The sequence below is a fragment of the Ctenopharyngodon idella genome, chromosome 10 (genome assembly GCF_019924925.1).
Source record: "Ctenopharyngodon idella isolate HZGC_01 chromosome 10, HZGC01, whole genome shotgun sequence".
NCBI lineage: Eukaryota > Metazoa > Chordata > Actinopteri > Cypriniformes > Xenocyprididae > Ctenopharyngodon > Ctenopharyngodon idella.
In genome coordinates, this window is record NC_067229.1 from 24,200,081 (window position 1) to 24,219,834 (window position 19,754).

Genomic DNA, 19,754 nt, shown 5'->3' on the forward strand with positions numbered 1-19,754 from the left:
AATTTCCTATAGCATGTAAAGGCAGCATTAGTCTATTTTCTCCCCGTCATCTTCTCAAGTCCGTTTTGCAAACAAGTAATTCTGAATCACATTGAAATGTGTAACGAACTCATCGTCGATTAACGTTATTCAGGTTCTGATAAATGGTTTTATGTTGCTGTACTGTAATACACCCTAACCTTATCCCATTTGCAACGTGCAGTACAACATGCGTGAGACACAAGCAATTAAGCGTACTGTAGAAAACAGAATCGTTAATGAATCGGAAATAATCTAATGAAACGCCTTTGCTTATGTGCATGGTAAGTCGGCAACATCTTGAAACGAATGATTCAAGAGAGCCGATTCGCTAAAACGAGTCACTCTTCGCAGCTCTTGAACAATAACACATCAGTTCCGAGCGGTTCCGAAGTAATCGTTTTGGTTTTGATTTTCTTGTTATTATTTGTCTTGTGTATTTCTACAGCTTCTAAATAACTTCCAAATTATTTGATGAAAAGTGACCAGTCTAAACTGTTTTGTTTAATCGCACGTCTCAGCTTCAGACGTGGCACTGTGCGACGTCATCAGCGCGCGGCCGTGTTCCACAGTGTTGTTTTCTCGCACTTCATCGGCTCCCATTTCAAAATTTACACTCCGTTTAATCGTTTCAGGTAAGAATTGTGATTCATGATTAATTCATCAGTGAATATTGTGTAAAAGCTAAATTAAATAGCGCTGAAAATGCTGTTAGCCTAAAGCAAAATTCACAGAGACAAGATATCAGTGCGAATCTCTATCAGATCTTTGATACTTCATCATGAATGATAAATCAGTGACGTCATGAGTGTAATAGAAATAAAACGTGAGGTGATTTGTGTAGTATAATTTGCTTTCCGGATGTGTGTGAGTGAATATGTGTGTTCACAGTAATAATCGATGTTGTACTATATGAATCAATCAGTAATCAGTAATCAGCTTTTCGTCACATCCCATCCCATAACTCGTAAGGATCAGTGCCATCATACCGTTTGGTCCATTACAAATATTAAACGTGATATTACAAAGATTCACTCACAAAAGAACATTAAGCATACTACAACGTTCCAAAAAATTCATATTTTTATTAATAATATTTTTAATATTATGGATGTTAACATTTCATCATTGTTCATATTAATATAAGTATGGCGGTCGCATGCCCAGGCATTTGTTATGAAAGTACAGATCCGGATGTCCTCACAGGACTGCAGAAAACTCATGTGCACAGATAGAGGCAGGAATGAGTTGCAGTGCAGTGTTTGACTACTTCTGACTGACCTGTCACAAATGTGATGTGATATTCCATTGCTCATGTGGCTGTGTTGCTCACTCTGCAAAAAAATTTTCCTTAAAAAACAAAATGACAAGATACAGGTGCTGGTCATATAATTAGAATATCATCAAAAAGTTGATTTATTTCACTAATTCCATTCAAAAAGTGAAACTTGTATATTATATTCATTCATTACACACAGACTGATATATTTCAAATGTTTATTTCTTTTAATTTTGATGATTATAACTGACAACTAAATCCCAAATTCAGTATCTCAGAAAATTAGAATATTACTTAAGACCAGTACAAAGAAAGGATTTTTAGAAATCTTGGCCAACTGAAAAGTATGAACATGAAAAGTATGAGCATGCATAGCACTCAATACTTAGTTGGGGCTCCTTTTGCCTGAATTACTGCAGCAATGTGGCGTGGCATGGAGTCGATCAGTCTGTGGCACTGCTCAGGTGTTATAAGAGCCCAGGTTGCTCTGATAGTGGCCTTCAGCTCTTCTGCATTGTTGGGTCTGGCATATCGCATCTTCCTCTTCACAATACCCCATAGATTTTCTATGGGGTTAAGGTCAGGTGGGTTTGCTGGCCAATTAAGAACAGGGAAACCATGGTCCTTAAACCAGGTACTGGTAGCTTTGGCACTGTGTGCAGGTGCCAAGTCCTGTTAAAAAATGAAATCTGCATCTCCATAAAGTTGGTCAGCAGCAGGAAGCATGAAGTGCTCTAAAACTTCCTGGTATACGGCTGCGTTGACCTTGGACCTCAGAAAACACGGTGGACCAACACCAGCAGATGACATGGCACCCCAAACCATCACTGACTGTGGAAACTTTACACTGGACCTCAAGCAACATGGATTGTGTGCCTCTCCTCTCTTCCTCCAGACTCTGGGACCCTGATTTCCAAAGGAAATGCAAAATTTACTTTCATCAGAGAACATAACTTTGGACCACTCAGCAGCAGTCCAGTCCTTTTTGTCTTTAGCCCAGGCGAGACGCTTCTGACGCTGTCTGTTGTTCAAGAGTGGCTTGACACAAGGAATGCGACAGCTGAAACCCATGTCTTGCATACGTCTGTGCATAGTGGTTCTTGAAGCACTGACTCCAGCTGCAGTCCACTCTTTGTGAATCTCCCCCACATTTTCGAATGGGTTGTGTTTCACAATCTTCTCCAGGGTGCGGTTATGCCTATTGCTTGTACACTTTTTTTCTACCACATCTTTTCCTTCCCTTCGCCTCTCTATTAATGTGCTTGGACACAGAGCTCTGTGAACAGCCAGCCTCTTTTGCAATGACCTTTTGTGTCTTGTCCTCCTTGTGCAAGGTATCAATGGTCGTCTTTTGGACAACTGTCAAGTCAACAGTCTTCCCCATGACTGTGTAGCCTACAGAACTAGACTGAGAGACCATTTAAAGCCCTTTGCAGGTGGTTTGAGTTAATTAGCTGATTAGAGTGTGGCACCAGGTGTCTTCAATATTGAACCTTTTCACAATATTCTAATTTTCTGAGATACTGAATTTGGGATTTTCCTTAGTTGTCAGTTATAATCATCAAAATTAAAAGAAATAAACATTTGAAATATATCAGTCTGTGTGTAATGAATGAATATAGTATACAAGTTTCACTTTTTGAATGGAATTAGTGAAATAAATCAACTTTTTGATGATATTCTAATTATATGACCTGCACTGGTATAAAGTCTTGTTTTCTTAATGAGTTTTTGCTTAAAACAAGAAAAAATGTCTGCCACTGGGGTCAGAAAAATAATCTTGTTTTCCCTTTTATTTTTTCTTGCCCAACTGGCAGATTTTTTTTTTTCTTGTTTAATACATTAACGCACCTCTTTTTGAAAAACAAGGCTTTTTAAGTAAATGTATCTTAATTTAAGAATGTTTAGATATTTTTACTGGTAAACCAGACAAAAATATTAAGTAAGAAAATAATTTTTTGCAGTGCAATCAGTCCAGATTGTTCCTGTTAATCAAATGATGGTTTTAGCCGCTGTCAGCATGTATCCTATGCCATATGTTTATTGTGATAATTTTCTGCTTGTCATCAACACCACAAGACTAAATAGCAAAGAGTTTACAGCATATCATTTGGTCTGTACAGGACAGAGTGAAGATGATGGAAGAGAGTGGCATAGAGAGCACACCGCCTGCCACGCCCCCGCCCCCCTCTACAGCAGTCGCCAGCCCCCCACCACTCACCAGCGGTAAGGTCACTGAGACTTGCAGACAGATGATATCACTGTGTTCTCGTTGTCTTCGAATGCAGTGATTCATCTGTGGAGACTTTCCCTAAAACAACAGGATATATTTATACCTAACATACGTCCCAGAACTGTAGTTTGGTGCCGTAGTGTGTGCTGGGCCTTTATCAGGGTTAATTTTTTTTGTGAATGAAAACAAGTCCAGGTACAGTCTGGGTCATAACTTTGCTGTGGATCGTTGAACTGATGCAACATTAGCTACGTTTACATGCAATCAAATAATACATTAGTAATCTGATTGATGGCTCAGGCTGAAAAGCCTTCATGTAAACACCTCAGTCTCCTCCATTGTTTTGTTTGTTTTGTTCAGAATACATGTAATGCATGTAAATAAATGTGTGAAGCGGATTGCAATGTTTAGGGTTCATATAAATAGAAATGTCAGAATCTGAAATCCGATTGGATTTATTCTGATTGACAAAAATTAGTGCATGTAAACATACCTATTGAAAATACGTCTTTCCAAAACAATTCTTGGTGATGGAAAACTAACTTGACAGAAGACAGTACAACCAAAAAATGACTGAACATGCATCTTGGACTTCATTCGCAAAAAATTTAAATATGCTGTCTACCCTGACTAAGTTGTATTGTTGTGCAATATAATGTCAGTTGACTCCAATCAGCATCCGTGTCTGATATTCCCAAGCACTGATACTGCTTTTCGTCATCTATCAATGGTTCATGCATGCATTTGACCGTCGCTCTTCTTGTGTTCAGGTGTTTCCGGCCCTCTGACCATCCCAAGCCCCTCCAGCATCTCTGCTTTTGCCCCAGGAGGTTTTTCCAGCCCTGTTCCTCCAGTGGCTTTGACCTCCATGCTGCCGCCTATCCAGTCATCTGTTCCACCTCTCTCTCTTGGCTCAATATCGTCTCCTCTTGGTCTGAGTGGTCCATACGGTGGCCCTAGTGCTCCATTCACCTCCCCGTCTGCTGGCCCTCCACTCAGCACTGCTGCCCCTCTGGGCCCCGTCCTCTCTGCTCCCCCCATGGGCCCGCCCACCACTGGCTTCTCTGTGAGTGCAGGATATGACATCACCCGTGGCCACGCTGGCCGCACCCCTCAGACGCCGCTGATGCCCAGTTTCTCCAGTGCCTCACCCATGCCAGGTATCACTCAACAATCTGAACCTGCCTGCCTAACCCCATTTACACCTGCTATTAGAGTCTCATGTGATCGCGCGTTCAGTGTGTCTCATTCAGTAACAGTGCCTACGCATGAATTTGTATGTGAAATAAAAAAAAAAATCAGTATCAGTAACTTTTGTGGAACCACAAGTATCAAAAATCACATACATATAAGGGTGTCCTTATAAATGTGTTTTGAGGACAGCACGCTTGGCATTGCTCGAGGATCTTGCTGCCCTTGCTATCATGGGAGAGCCTGTTTTTAGAGAAAGTTACATGTTTGATAAGAATAATGATTGGATGTAACGGAAAGGTTGTGTGGAAAGCACTTATATTAAGATTTTAGGAGTTTTATGCAATTGGCTAATCTCATGTATGTAGTCAGTCATTTAGAATACTTGAAATTTATTAACAATAGAATAAAATTATGAACAAATTCATGTGCGTACACATTATGTTTGTATTAGGTGGATTTTTTTTTCTTGATAAGTTGCTGTGCATATGTATAATCCACACAATTATTAGTGAATGAGACCCAATGATTGACAACACAAAGCTGGAAAAAACAATTCCATTGACAACCGGTCAGGCTGCATTTGAGTGATAAAAGGAAAATCCCCATCTCCTTGTTCACTTTTTACTATTCTAGTGGCTGTCAGTCATATAGTCATGAGAAAAGAATAAAAAAAAAATGTGCAGAGTGAGCGAGCGAATTTAGACACTGAAGTAGCACGATATTTCATTTGACACACCTTAACAGTGCATTATTGGTATTCTCGAGTTGTTGAGTACATGTTTTGTGTACTTCTTATTACGATGCATTTAGGATTCAATGAGTGCACTAGATAATTGCCACTGTGGTTTCTACCACCACTACAAAATAGTGCACTAAATAAGGGGATCATGGGTGATTTCGGACACTGCTCTAGTCACTTTAGTTCAGTCATGACAGGGAATAAATATCATAATAAATATCAGATCATATAGTGCTGATGTCATTGTGTTTCTGTAGGGATTGTTACCAATCCCATGATGCAGCAGCCGATGTCTGGAGGGTTAGACGTCAGCTCGCCCATCACTTTTCCTGAGGACGCTGAAGATCCCAGAGTGACTCCGGATGGCAACTCACCTGGTGGATTATGGGGCTTCATCAAGGTACTAGACACACAGTGAGGCCATAATGACGTGCTGTTTTATCTCTGTACATCCTGATGCAGTTGTGTCATAATCTCAGGGTGTAGCTGGAAACCCGATGGTAAAGACTGTCCTGGATAAAACCAAACACTCTGTGGAATCCATGATAACCACGTTAGACCCTGGGATGGCACCTTACATCAGTGAGTACTGTGTCCAGCAGTACAGAACAATACATTGTATTTTGTTAGTTTTTCTTCATTTCAGTTCATTAAAGGGACTATATGTAAGAATTTTCATGTATTAATTGCTTTTTGTATTGCCAATGAGTGAACTTCCTAGGTTGTCTATGAAAACCAATATGACTGAGTTTTATGTGAAGGACTCGGGACGTTTTCACCAGGAAAATCAAAAGGATGTGACATTTTTCGCGTGCTCATGAGAGCGTCTTTTCCGTTCTATGACGCATAAAAATTAATGCTTATATAATGTTCAGGATAATGCTGAAAGACCATTATGTACTGTAATGTCATGCAAAGAAAAGGGATTAATTCAAACTATAGTCTCTCATAGTTTGATTATAAAGTAAATTTGAGACTATAGACTGTATAGATCATAACACTGTAATTTTAATGACCTCATCTTGTCGACATGATGTCGGTGAATCACAGAGCTGGTGCAAACATATCCACGTAGATTTGATCAGATGCTTTCTTTACTGCTGTTTTCTCACCGCTGTCTTTTTTGTTGTGTTTCTTTTGTTATTGAAAGGAAAGCGCGCAGCACATATTTACATATTTATCTAAACGTCGCTCTCAGCAGCGTGGACGGCGTCAGGGTGTTCGTTAACAGTATATCGCTGCAAAGGTATTTCTAACTTATTTTTACTTCTAAGCGAAGAAAGAAAAAGAACTTCGCCATGAGTATATCGGAGCCTTGAATCATGTTCAGTCTCGTACGTTACGTGTGCACGAGTGTGAGCACTAGCAATAAGTTGCTGCTGCAGTTCTCTTAACGACCACCGGTGTCGCTAAAAACAAGGGTGTTTGAGTTCTACATGTCTTTAATGTGTAAGTAGTTTTTTTTGTTTCAGAATAATTGACTATTTCAGTTCAGATCAGTGTTTTTATTTTATCCTCTGTACCCAAAATCATCACACCTCATCACATGATGTCATATTCAAACAAAATGAATCTGTAGGTTTCATATTTCATATGTAATTGTTGATGTCAGTCATATCACTTAAACTGTTCCATTACCACGCTTTTCTGTGCCGAGTACGTTTAGCTAACCATGCTGAAAAATGTGTACCGAACTGCATTCTAATGGAAGTCTTATTGGAACCATTACTTGGCGTACTCAGAACTGCTCAGACTGATTGTCATTGTTGAATGGTTTGTGTGTGTGTTTCAGAGTCTGGAGGAGACGTGGACATTGTCGTGACATCAGATAAGGAAGTGAAGGTGGCAGCGGTGCGTGACGCATTTCAGGAGGTGTTTGGTTTGGCCATGGTGACGGGAGAGGCGGGTCAGTCCAACATCGCCCCGCAGCCAGTGGGATACGCCGCGGGGGTCAAGGTGAACACGCCTCTGCTGCATGTTTCCGCCAGCCTCTTAATGTGTCGAGTTAAAATCATGAAAATAGATGATTTCACAGATCTTTGATTTTACAGGAAAAAAAAATCAGGTGACTTATGACTTCAAAGCATATAAATTCACCTGAAGGTTGTGTATGTGTCTAGGGAGCTCAGGAGCGCATTGACAGTCTGCGTCGTGCGGCTGTCATTCACGAGAAGCAGCCCGTAGTCTCTGTGGAGAACTTCATAGCTGAACTCTTTCCAGACAAGTAAGAACAGTTCATCCTGTAAAGACAAAATCATGAAAAGCCTCTGTGTTGTCTATTATTATATAAAGTACTTACATTTAACCAAATTCTTCAACCATAATAGTATAGGCTGTTACCAATAACATTTTATCAACATCAACAAAATTGCACTTCATATTCTGGCTACACTGAAAAAACAAGCTTAGAACCATTTATGAGTTAGTATATTTCTTTTTATGTGTTGGAAAATCAAGACTTCACATTGGTTGCTTTAGCAGCATGAAAAACAATTATTCAAACTGCGAATAAATTATATACAGAAAGCAAGCAAAGAACATTCCCCATCTTTAGTCTACCGCAAGTTATGCAATATGCACTCTGGCAAAACCCCCCATTATAATCAGTGTCTACACTGGAAATGAATCTCTTAGGGTGTGTTCACACTTAGCAGGTTTGGTTCCATTCAAATGAACTCTTTTCAGGGGGTCTCGGTTCGCTTCCAAACGTACTCTGGTGCAGTTCGATTGTTCGACTTCGATATGAACATAACATGAACCAAAAACAGGATGTGATGTGATTTCGTGCCACAAGATCGCACGATATTAAAACGTGACAATATTTCTCGTTGAAGTGAAAAGCTGTTTCGCGATATCAGCATGACGGAGTTGAGTTTGTGGCAAAACCCTTTATAGGGCTTTCATTATATTGTTCTGTCTTTGACTGCATATGATAATTCATACTCAAAGTAAAATTGAATTGACATTCATTACAAGATGATTAGTAGTTAAAACATTTCAAAAAATGTACCTGCATTGTTTTATATTTTGTGACTCTTAATCGAATAAAGACTATTTTTCCAGTCATATATTTCGTCATTGAAGGTTTCTTAAAAATAATGGTAAAATATTGTCTCGTCTCATGAACCCAGTATATCATCTCGTCTTGTGTGCTAAGTGTATCCTCACACCCCTAGTGATGTCACAAGATATGACCCTAAAAAAAAAATACTCAAGCATACTTGGTTTTCTCATCATAGTCATGATGTTTCCCATTACAGTTCAGTACAAGCATCAGAACCACCATCTCTTTGCAGCAGATCTTCGTTTGTGGGTAATGGAGGAATTCCTGCCGCTGTTTTGACCCCTTTACACATAAGCTGATTTCTTAGCTGGTAAAAATACCATCATATGTACGTACATACAACAAGCGCATTTAGCCCAGCACACAGCATTGTTTTAGATGTTCTGTATGTTACTTTGCAAAATATACATCATAAAAGCTGTTATTTGTTTTGTATCTTTGGTTTTCGGTTTTAAAAATGAGTGTGAACGCTAAGCGAACCAGGACTAAATGTATAATTTTCTATTTTTCGTTCCAGACCAGGGGTGTCAAACTCTAGTACTTCATTAGCTGGATCAAGTGCACTTAATTATGGTTGAAGCTAAACTCTGCAGGGCTGTGGCCCTCCAGGAGTTGAGTTTGACACCCCGGGTCCAGACCAAATAGTCTAGAGAACTGTCCTACAAGTGTGAACACACCCTTACTTGCATCGTATCTGCACTTTGTTAATGATAACAAAATTCCTTGTGAATTCAGTCAGTGAGCGCCTTGTCAGTAACTCCCTCATATTGTGATGCTTCATTTTGCTAATGAAGCGTGTTGATTGGACCAGTTTTCCAAATGATTTCCAAATGTACCTGGAAAAGCTTCATGTTTAGCTCTGAAGACGCTCGCATGACAGTTTTGCTTCCTTTTCATCTATCACATGTATCATGTCACTCTCCATTAGGTGGTTTGACATTGGCTGTCTGATCTTGGATGATCCAGGAAATGGGATTCACATTGAGACATTCACTCAGGCTACACCTGTGGCCCTGGAGTACGTACAACAGGTAAAACAATGTCATTTCTGCTGCCACACCCTCACTTCCTTTGTAGCTGGGTTAAGTGATGCACGTCACTGGTGTCTGAGGGTGTTTTCACACCTGACTCATTTGGAGCGTTTTTTTTCAGAGCTTGGCATCTTTTCTCCCTTAGTTCGGTTTGTGTAGACATATATGAACAGGGCAATCATGCTTGGATCCGCGTCAAAACAATTGGTCCTCATCTGAATGAGGTGGTCTTAGCCTGATTGAAAACGAACTCTGGAGCAGTTCATTTGTAATGAGAAAGCAATGCAATGCGAACCAACCAACAAACCAAGCTGTATCATAATTTATAAAAGGAAATGCTTTACATAAAAAGCACCAGTTAAAAAACCAAAGAGCCCCTCATAAACATAAAATGTCGTCTAATTACACTTCTACGGTGCATTGCAGGAATTTTGTCATGACAAAACCTTGATTCCTGCTCTAACTGATAAATTATATACATGTTAATGTATTTGGTCTTGACAGACTAGATCTGCTACTCACACTGCTGCTGCCAATAGATACACAGACACGCTGCTATGAGCATCTAACATAGAGGGGCTGGTCATATAATTAGAATATCATCAAAAAGTTGATTTATTTCACTAATTCCATTCAAAAAGTGAAACTTGTATATTATATTCATTCATTACACACTGATTGATATATTTCAAATGTTTATTTCTTTTAATTTTGATGATTATAACTGACAACTAAGGAAAATCCCAAATTCAGTATCTCAGAAAATTAGAATATTAAGACCAATACAAAGAAAGGATTTTTAGAAATCTTGGCCAACTGAAAAGTATGAACATGAAAAGTATGAGCATGTACAGCACTCAATACTTAGTTGGGGCTCCTTTTGCCTGAATTACTGCAGCAATGCGGCGTGGCATGGAGTCGATCAGTCTGTGGCACTGCTCAGGTGTTATAAGAGCCTAGGTTGCTCTGATAGTGGCCTTCAGCTCTTCTGCATTGTTGGGTCTGGCATATCGCATCTTCCTCTTCACAATACCCCATAGATTTTCTATGGGGTTAAGGTCAGGCGAGTTTGCTGGCCAATTAAGAACAGGGATACCATGGTCCTTAAACCAGGTACTGGTAGCTTAGGCACTGTATGCAGGTGCCAAGTCCTGTTGGAAAATGAAATCTGCATCTCCATAAAGTTGTTCAGCAGCAGGAAGCATGAAGTGCTCTAAAACTTCCTGGTATATGGCTGCGTTGACCTTGGACCTCAGAAAACACAGTGGACCAACACCAGCAGATGACATGGCACCCCAAACCATCACTGACTGTGGAAACTTTACACTGGACCTCAAGCAACGTGGATTGTGTGCCTCTCCTCTCTTCCTCCAGACTCTGGGACCCTGATTTCCAAAGGAAATGCAAAATTTACTTTCATCAGAGAACATAACTTTGGACCACTCAGCAGCAGTCCAGTCCTTTTTGTCTTTAGCCCAGGCGAGATGCTTCTGACGCTGTCACAAGGACAGCGTCAGAAGGCTTGACACAAGGAATGCGACAGCTGAACCCATGTCTTGCATACGTCTGTGCGTAGTGGTTCTTGAAGCACTGACTCCAGCTACAGTCCACTCTTTGTGAATCTCCCCCACATTTTTGAATGGGTTTTGTTTCACAATCCTCTCCAGGGTGCGGTTATCCCTATTGCTTGTACACTTTTTTCTACCACATCTTTTCCTTCCCTTCGCCTCTCTATTAATGTGCTTGGACACAGAGCTCTGTGAACAGCCAGCCTCTTTTGCAATGACCTTTTGTGTCTTGCCCTCCTTGTGCAAGGTGTCAATGGTCGTCTTTTGGACAACTGTCAAGTCAGCAGTCTTCCCCATGATTGTGTAGCCTACAGAACTAGACTGAGAGACCATTTAAAGGCCTTTGCAGGTGTTTTGAGTTAATTAGCTGATTAGAGTGTGGCACCAGGTGTCTTCAATATTGAACCTTTTCACAATATTCTAATTTTCTGAGATACTGAATTTGGGATTTTCCTTAGCTGTCAGTTGTAATCATCAAAATGAAAAGAAATAAACATTTGAAATATATCAGTCCGTGTGTAATGAATGAATATAATATACAAGTTTCACTTTTTGAATGGAATTAGTGAAATAAATCAACTTTTTGATGATATTCTAATTATATGACCAGCACCTGTATGCTGCTACATAAATCCTACATAAATAGCAGATCTAGACAGGTGGAGCTGGGGGAGGTGGAGGGTTTCAGAACATTATAGGACCAGTTTACAGCTAACACTGAACCAGACTGTTCAAAGGGTTAGTTCACCCAAAAATTTAATTTGTCATTTATTACTCACCCTCATGTCGTTCCACACCTGTAAGACCTTCTTTCATCTTCGAAACACAAATGAAGATATTTGTGATGAAATCAAGAGTTTTTTTTATCCCCCATAGAAAGCAACATAAGTACCACATTCAATGTCCAGAAAGGTAGTAAATACATCGTTAAAATAGTCAACATCAGAACGCATGCATTGTGCTGCTCATGTGTACAGCGTTGGCCAATACTGAGTCGGCGTTCTGACACAGAACCCAGAAGCCTGCACCGTCTATTCAGCGTAAACAGTGTAGGAGAATGACAGGGCAGAGAAGAAATTGTTGAATATAGTCGTTATTTTTGCTTTGTTTTTGAGCAAAAAAAGTATTCTCGTAGCTTCATAACATTAAGGTTAAGCCACTGTAGTCACTTTGACTATTTTAACGATGTTTTTACTATTTTTCTGGACTTTGAATGTGGTAATTATGTTGCTTTCTATGGGGGATAAAAGAACCCCTCTTACTTCATCAAAAATATCTTTTGATATGTGTGTTCTGAAGATGAAAAAAGGTCTTGCAGGTGTGGAACAACATGAGGGTGAGTAATTAATGACAGAAATTTAATTTTTGAGTGAACTAACCCTTTAAATGTTGAGCAAGCAATCTCATTGGCTGCAAAATCAGCAGATGCCAATCAGCTTGTGCTGTGTAGTAAATGATGCGATTGCTAACATATTGCATTAAAGGTACACCATGTAACTTTTGGCCCTATAGTGGTAAAAAAAAAAAACTGCATGCATTTTGCAGAATAGCATTGTTTTGGTTGTGCTTCAGCTGTGGATGAATTTGGTTATCCTACTGCTCATAAAACATTCTCTACTAGGCTTAAGAGATATATAACCAGTTTAGATGGAAAGGATCTCAAGCTGACAAGCTGAAGACGTTACTGTAGCTATATCCATTAAGAGACACGGTACTCCCTTGAAAATAAATTTCAGCACAGAGCTACAACAACCATAATGAAAAGAGCCTTCACAATAGATAATGCTTTACAATGAATTCTGTTTTAGATCTTCATATGGCAATTCATCTGCTCAATAAAATACCTTACTCGCCTGTTGAGTAATAAAAATGCCATCATCTCCACATTGCTTTTACATAATTTCAAATCCCTCAGTTCTCGCAATCTCCTAAAGCCAAGATTATGTTGATTCTGGTTTTATTACAAGCTCTGTCGCGTTCTCATTTTACCAGCAGACTGTTTGGCGTTTGTTTAAAACAGGTGATTCCCTGGAGGTTGGAGATTTAGCTGCTCCATGTCAACTTTTCTCACGTGTTGTGACAACTAACCTATGCCACTCGCACACTGTGTGTGTGTGTGTGTGTGTGTGTGTGTGTGTGTGTGTGTGTGTGTGTGTGTGTGCTGTTCTCCTGCAGGCGCAGTCACTGACTCCTCCAGACTATAACCTGCGCTGGTCCGGTCTGTTAGTGACGGTCGGGGAAGTTCTGGAGAGAAATGTGCCCAACGTCTGCCGCACAGACTGGCACCTGGCCTTCACTGGGACGTCCCGTCGACAGATGATATACTCTGCTGCCAAGGCTCTGGCTGGCATGTACAAAATCCGTTTGCCCTCCAGGACAGTGTGAACATCATATGCCGTCACGTCATACGGACCACAGATTCCCGGAATAGCACAGGAATCCACATTCATCTGTAGGTGTCCTGTGTTTTTTGTTCATGTCCCGTCACAAGGCTGAGCTGACTCAAAATACCAAAAGAAATAGAACCTTTAGATCAGCTGCATTTCTGCATCAGGTCTGAAATAAACCAGTTACAGGGCAGAATAACTAATATCTCACTTTTAAATTATTGATTGAATTGACTATCTTGCCCTTGATTATATTTGATTTTGATTGATATGAATAAATGACGGCAGTCTGTATGATGGAAATAGAAGGAAATGAAAACACGTCATGTGTTATTAATGCATTTGTTGTTCTACAGAGGGACCGTCACTGCACAACATCTCTTAAAATGATTAAATCTCACCAAGGAAAATATGATTTTCTTTTGACCAGATTCATAACGCTTGTGTTTACATTTACAATCAAATATTTGAACTTGGAGGTTTTTAAATTGAACCATTGAAATTTATATCCACATTGTGAATATATAATTTTGATGTTACGGTTTTGGATCTTACTGTATAGTGTTTTCTTTTCATCCTAATCATCATCTTCAAACATTGTTATGATATTGTGTTTGTCTGCATGTTCGTTTCTTTCACAGTTTGGTCCATGTCAGTGTTTACTGTGGTTAGATCACTGTGGTTAGATCAATCCGATCACTGGCTCTGCTGCATATATAAATAAACCAGTTACTATAGATGTTGTTACATAAAACAATCTTAAATCAGTGTGCTCTGAAATACTGCAGTTACCGATGACATGCAGCAGGATCGTTTGCTCAGAGCGACACAGGAAACAAACACACTGACCTGAGAATGACCTCTGAGTGACAGGTGATGTGTAGCACATGAAAACATACTGTGTGTTTTCTGTCGAAGCCAAAGCTGTCATGGACTGAGAGAGTTGATGGAAAATCTAGAACTGCCTTTAAAATGTCTTTATATGTTTGTAATATTTCTCCAGAACAACTGTGGATGATTTTGTTTCATGCCATTTTACAAACGTGCCTTTGACCAGCAGATGAGTAAAATCTTTTTGTAATGCCTCATGTTGTTCTGTTGTGTTTTTGGTGTATGTTCAGTGCCTATAGGAAATATCAATAGGACCCTAAGTCCTAAGGGGCAGTTGTGGGGGGGCTCTGTGGCACACCCTTTTATATGGTTGTATTTGAGGGGTTCTTTAGCACAACCCTTTTCACCTACAGTAACCAAACTTTATACAGTTGAAGATCTCATCAGGCCGAACAACTTTTGCATTCTAAAGGCCAGAACACACCAAGCCGCCGGCGACGAACTAGTGGCAACGAAATCAGACTGCGGGGTTGGCTCGCGTCAGCAGCGTCTGGGTCCGGAGTTGCCCTGTCACACCAAACCGACGCTCGACACACGATGGCCAAGTAACACGTCCATTCTGCACCTGTGTAAGAAGAAATGCCTTCCTGTACCAGCAGGTGGCAGTAGCTGAACAGCCGATCAGAGTGATCAGATGGCCCGACATGTTGAATTGGCTGAAAAAAAGCTGACGAGAACCAACTTCCGCCGACAGTGCGGAACACACTGAGAAAACTTGGTCGGCCGATGAACAAAAACTGGCCGATGAAAAAAAAATGCCTGACAGCCGACCTTCGGCTTGGTGTGTTCCGGGCTTAAGTCATACACCAGCCCAACCGGAAGTTGACTATTATGCGTTGTTTGAAAAATGCATGCTCTGGAATTTTATATACTCCTCCTAGGGGATTCATCCGTTCATAACCAAGCTCAGTCAGCATGAAGTCAAGACATTGAGGATGCTAAATTGCAAGCAAATCTTTATTTTCTCAAACAGTTTCATGAGGAAACAAATTTATGGTGAAAAGGGGAAACAGGAAGTGTTATAACTTCTTCATACATTGATTGATTTTGATGAAACTTCAGCTGTGTGTTCATTGTAGGAGTCATAGTGTCACTAACTGGCAGCAGAAAGTGTGTCACTGTCAAGACACCACAGATGTACACCTGTGAAAGGATTCTTGATATCTTGAACACTGTTGTCATGGCAACGCGTCAAACTATAATATTCTTTTTGTGAACTAATTGTGAACGGATGTTGGATATCTCCTACGGTGTTGCCATGGCGACGGATTAATGGAAACAAGAGTCTCATATCTTCTAAACAAATTATACACATTTATTTCTATATAAAATAGTACAAATATTAGAAATAAACACGTTTTATTCTGTTTTTTCAAATAATGCATGATGTGTAAGTTAAAATAGGCAGAGTAGTGCTATCTGGTTGAAAGAAAGAAAACAAATAATACATATTATACATAATATAAATAGATGATGAAGGAATAAATAAATGGATAAATAGATGAGTAAAATATGATAGTAATTATGTTACAGTCAGTGTCATGTTCTATTAAATATATTATTACCCTGCTCATGCTCTCACATTGTATCATTGGATAGTTCTGCAATATGTATATTATATCTGTTAAAAGCATGTTTGCGTTCTGTGTTTGTGTCTGTAGTGGACAGCAGGCTGGAAGTGAGAATCTATTGTGATTGATGATACAAATCCTATAGCTGTGTGAAGAGAGTCAATGTCAAGAGTATGATGGAAAAAGAAGCAATGAATTGATTCAAATATACTGTAATATGATATGTAATAAGCTGGATTTATTACACATCAAGGATGTTGATTTGTAATAAACCATTTAATGCTATAATTTCAATATTTAACAATGGTGGTGTCAGGAAATACCAGACTGAGTGAGAGATGTGCCCAAAAGCAGGTACTTATTAACAGTGTCACAACAGGTAAGGACAACGATCACATACCACAATCTGGACATGAAAAACACAATATGAACTTTCATGAACTGAATATTATAATGACTGTGCAGGGCCTTGATAAAGCAGACAACAATGGAGACAACAAAGGAGATCACGAAGGAGACAACAGGTAAACCGGAGGTAAGATTAACAAACAAACATATGAATCCTTGTTGACGCCAGACGAAGACTGGTAGGTAGAGTAAGGTTAAGTCCTTGACTGTGGCAGTGATTGGTGACAGGCGCAGGTGATCAGTAGACAGGGGAGTGAGAGTGCTGTGTGAGTGTGTGTGTGTGTGCGTGTGCTTGTTTTTGTGATTTATGAGGACACAAATTTGTATAATGTCATGGGTATTACACTGGTATTACGACGTAAACGTGAAATATGAGGACATTTCATGAGTCCTCACATTTAAAATAGCTTTAAAAACATACTAAACAATGTTTTATTAAAAATGTTAAAATGCAGAATGTTTTCTGTGATGGGTAGGTTTATGGGTAGGCCGGTAGGGGTAGTGTAGGGGGATAGAATGTACAGTTTGTACAGTATAAAAACCATTACGCCTTTGGAATGTCCTCACTAAGATAGCAAAACAAACCTGTGTGTGTGTGTGTGTGTGTGTGGAGGGAGAGCCTGGTGTGGGCGTTACAGGTGGGCAGTTCTGAAGTTGTTTTACTCCATCATAGGCTACTTTTCTCAAGTATTTTCATTTTCAAATGTAATATCAATGTAATATCATTCACTTTATTAATGCTTTTACATTTGAGCAGTTTTGGGGGAATTTATTTTAGTTTTAAAGTTTATATAAATAAATAAATTAGAATTAATTAAAAAAAAAAAAACTTTTTAAGTAAAATTAACTTTAAGAAAGATCAACATTACTAACTTTATTTCATGGAGATAACGTGGACAATGTGCCATGGTTTAATAGACGATTGTTGCCATCTAATGGAAATCAAACAAATAAAATTGAAAATTGAAATTTCAACTGCAGCCACCAGATGGCTGTAGAGCATTACTCAATGGATCATTTACCATTTCCACATCTGTATACATTTTTTTCACGTTTTTCATTTAGATTTATGTTTAGACATTGTAAAATCATTATTATAACAATATTATGCCTCTGCCTTTGCCCTGTCTGCTCTGTAAGTCCATTTAATAAAATAGCTGCAAATGGATCCACATTCTGTCGACCCATCATTACAGAAGACTTCGCCAAACAGCGATCCAGCAGCCCTCATGCGGATTTCTTCTGAACTAACTGCCCAGGCCAACCAGCTAGCAGTGCATCAACATCAACTCAACCGCTTGACTTACCTTACCGAAGAACTGGTGAAAACACTCAAGGCCTCCGATTCAGCCCTGCCGAAGCCGCCACGCCGCCGCCCGTTGTTCCCGCCAATCCAGGCTTCGCGGCCTCCCCTGTAGTTAATCCTCGCCCAGCGCTCCCAGAAAAGTTCGACGGCCCTCCCGCCAGATGTAAGGGGTTCCTGCTCCAATGTTCCCTGTTTATTAACCAGCAACCGTCTCTGTATCCCACCGAATCCAGTCGGATATCGTTTGTGTGTTCCTTGCTCACGGGCAAAGCACTGGATTGGGCCACCGCGCTGTGGAGAGATGACAGCCCCGTGTTCCCCACCTTCCAGGATTTTTTACGAAACTTTAAAGAAGCCTTTGAACATCCCGAAGGAGGCAAGAGCGCCGGCGATCAGTTACTTTCCCTCAGCCAAGGTAAACAAACAGCAGCTGAGTATGCGCTGAACTTTCGCACTCTCGCCGCTCAAACGAACTGGGTTGAGGACACGTTAAAACTGCTGTTCTGAAGGGGTCTAACGCTGGAACTACAAGCTGAACTCGCGTGCCGGGATGAGTGAAGTTCGCTCAACGCTTTCATTGAACTGACAATCTGCTACGTACCTGACATCCCGTTCGGCTATCCGCCTCAGCCAGTCCCGCTCTGGAACCCATGCAACTCGGCTACACCCCACTATTTCCCGAAGAGAGAGAAAGGAGACGACAACTACACCTGTGTCTCTATTGCGGCCAGACTGGCCATGTCAAGATTAACTGCCCCGTACGACCTCAGTCTTCCAATCCCAAAGCGGTAAGTCCTCCACATCACTCTAACTATTCCTCCAACTGCTTCAAAATTCCCATTCAGATTACCATTAATGGCCAACATCTAGCCACTCACGCCCTGCTGTATTCTGGAGCCGCGGGGAATTTCAAGTCAGATACATTCATCAAAGATCATAACATCTCTCTAACAGACTGTAATTTCCTGTTGAGGGTGGAGGTGCTAGATGGGAAGCCCATCGGCGGAGGCAGAGTGGTCCATATCACAGATGAACTCGCCTTGCAAGTAGGGGCCCTTCACCACGAACAAATCCGCTTCTATGTTATCCACTCACCCAACAACCCTGTGATCCTTGGTCTACCGTGGCTCAGAACCCATAACCCTCACGTTTCCTGGAAAGAAGGCCAGATTGTGCAATGGGACGCTAACTGCCATGAAAGCTGCTTGAAACAAATCACTCCCCTGCCCGTTCAAGCCGCTGCACTCCACGATTCTGACACTGAAAAACTTAACATACCTGATGAATATGCCGATCTGGCTTTGGCCTTCAGTAAGAATAAATCCACCGAGCTACCTCCTCATTGTCTGGGGACTGTGCCATCGACCTGCTGCCTGGAACCACACCTCCCAATGGCAGGATCTTTCCCCTGTCACAACCTGAGTCAGCAGCAATGAAGGCCTACATCGAGGAGGAACTAGCTAAAGGATTTATCCGCCCGTCCACATCACCGGCAGCCTCAGGGTTCTTCTTTGTTGAAAGGACGGCGGGTTAGGACCCTGTATCGATTATCGTGGACTAAATGACATCACCGTCAAGTTCCGGTACCCCTTGCCTCTAGTTCCTCCAGCCCTCGAACAACTCAGGCAGGCCGCATACTTTACCAAGTTGGACCTTCGCTGTGCGTACAATCTAATCCGCATCAGAGAAGGGGACGAATGGAAGACAGCCTTTTCCACAACCACTGGTCACTACGAGACCCTCGTCATGCCGTTCGGGCTGGCCAACAGTCCCTCTGTCTTCCAGTCGTTCATTAACGACGTATTCCGTGCTCAATCGCTGGGTTATAGTCTACATAGATGACATCCTCATCTACTCCAATTCCTTCAAGGAACACGTTCAGCACGTATGGGCGGTGCTGCAGAGACTGATCCAACATAAACTATATGCAAAAGCCGAGAAATGTGAGTTCCACCAAACCTCCACCTCCTTTCTGGGTTACATTATCAGCCGTGAGGGCGTGGCCATGGATGACAGTAAGGTGAGGGCAGTACTGGAATGGCCACAACCCTGCACATTGAAAGAG

General features: G+C 40.8%; 1 protein-coding gene across 2 annotated transcripts; it reads left to right on the forward strand.

Moving 5' to 3' along the window:
- The first annotated feature begins 350 nt into the window (after positions 1-350).
- On the forward strand, positions 351-14,598 carry prrc1 (proline-rich coiled-coil 1). Of its 2 annotated transcripts, none has more exons than XM_051908840.1 (9): positions 351-653; positions 3,426-3,523; positions 4,301-4,690; positions 5,721-5,863; positions 5,943-6,045; positions 7,256-7,419; positions 7,584-7,687; positions 9,456-9,558; positions 13,302-14,598. In XM_051908840.1, the coding sequence occupies exons 1-9, from the start codon at positions 493-495 to the stop codon at positions 13,509-13,511; spliced, it is 1,476 nt and encodes a 491-aa protein (XP_051764800.1). In that variant the 5' UTR covers positions 351-492; the 3' UTR covers positions 13,512-14,598. The 2 variants fall into 2 exon arrangements, with proteins under 2 accessions (XP_051764800.1, XP_051764801.1); XM_051908841.1 differs by having other exon boundaries at positions 352-653; positions 3,421-3,523.
- Positions 14,599-19,754: the final 5,156 nt, after the last annotated feature.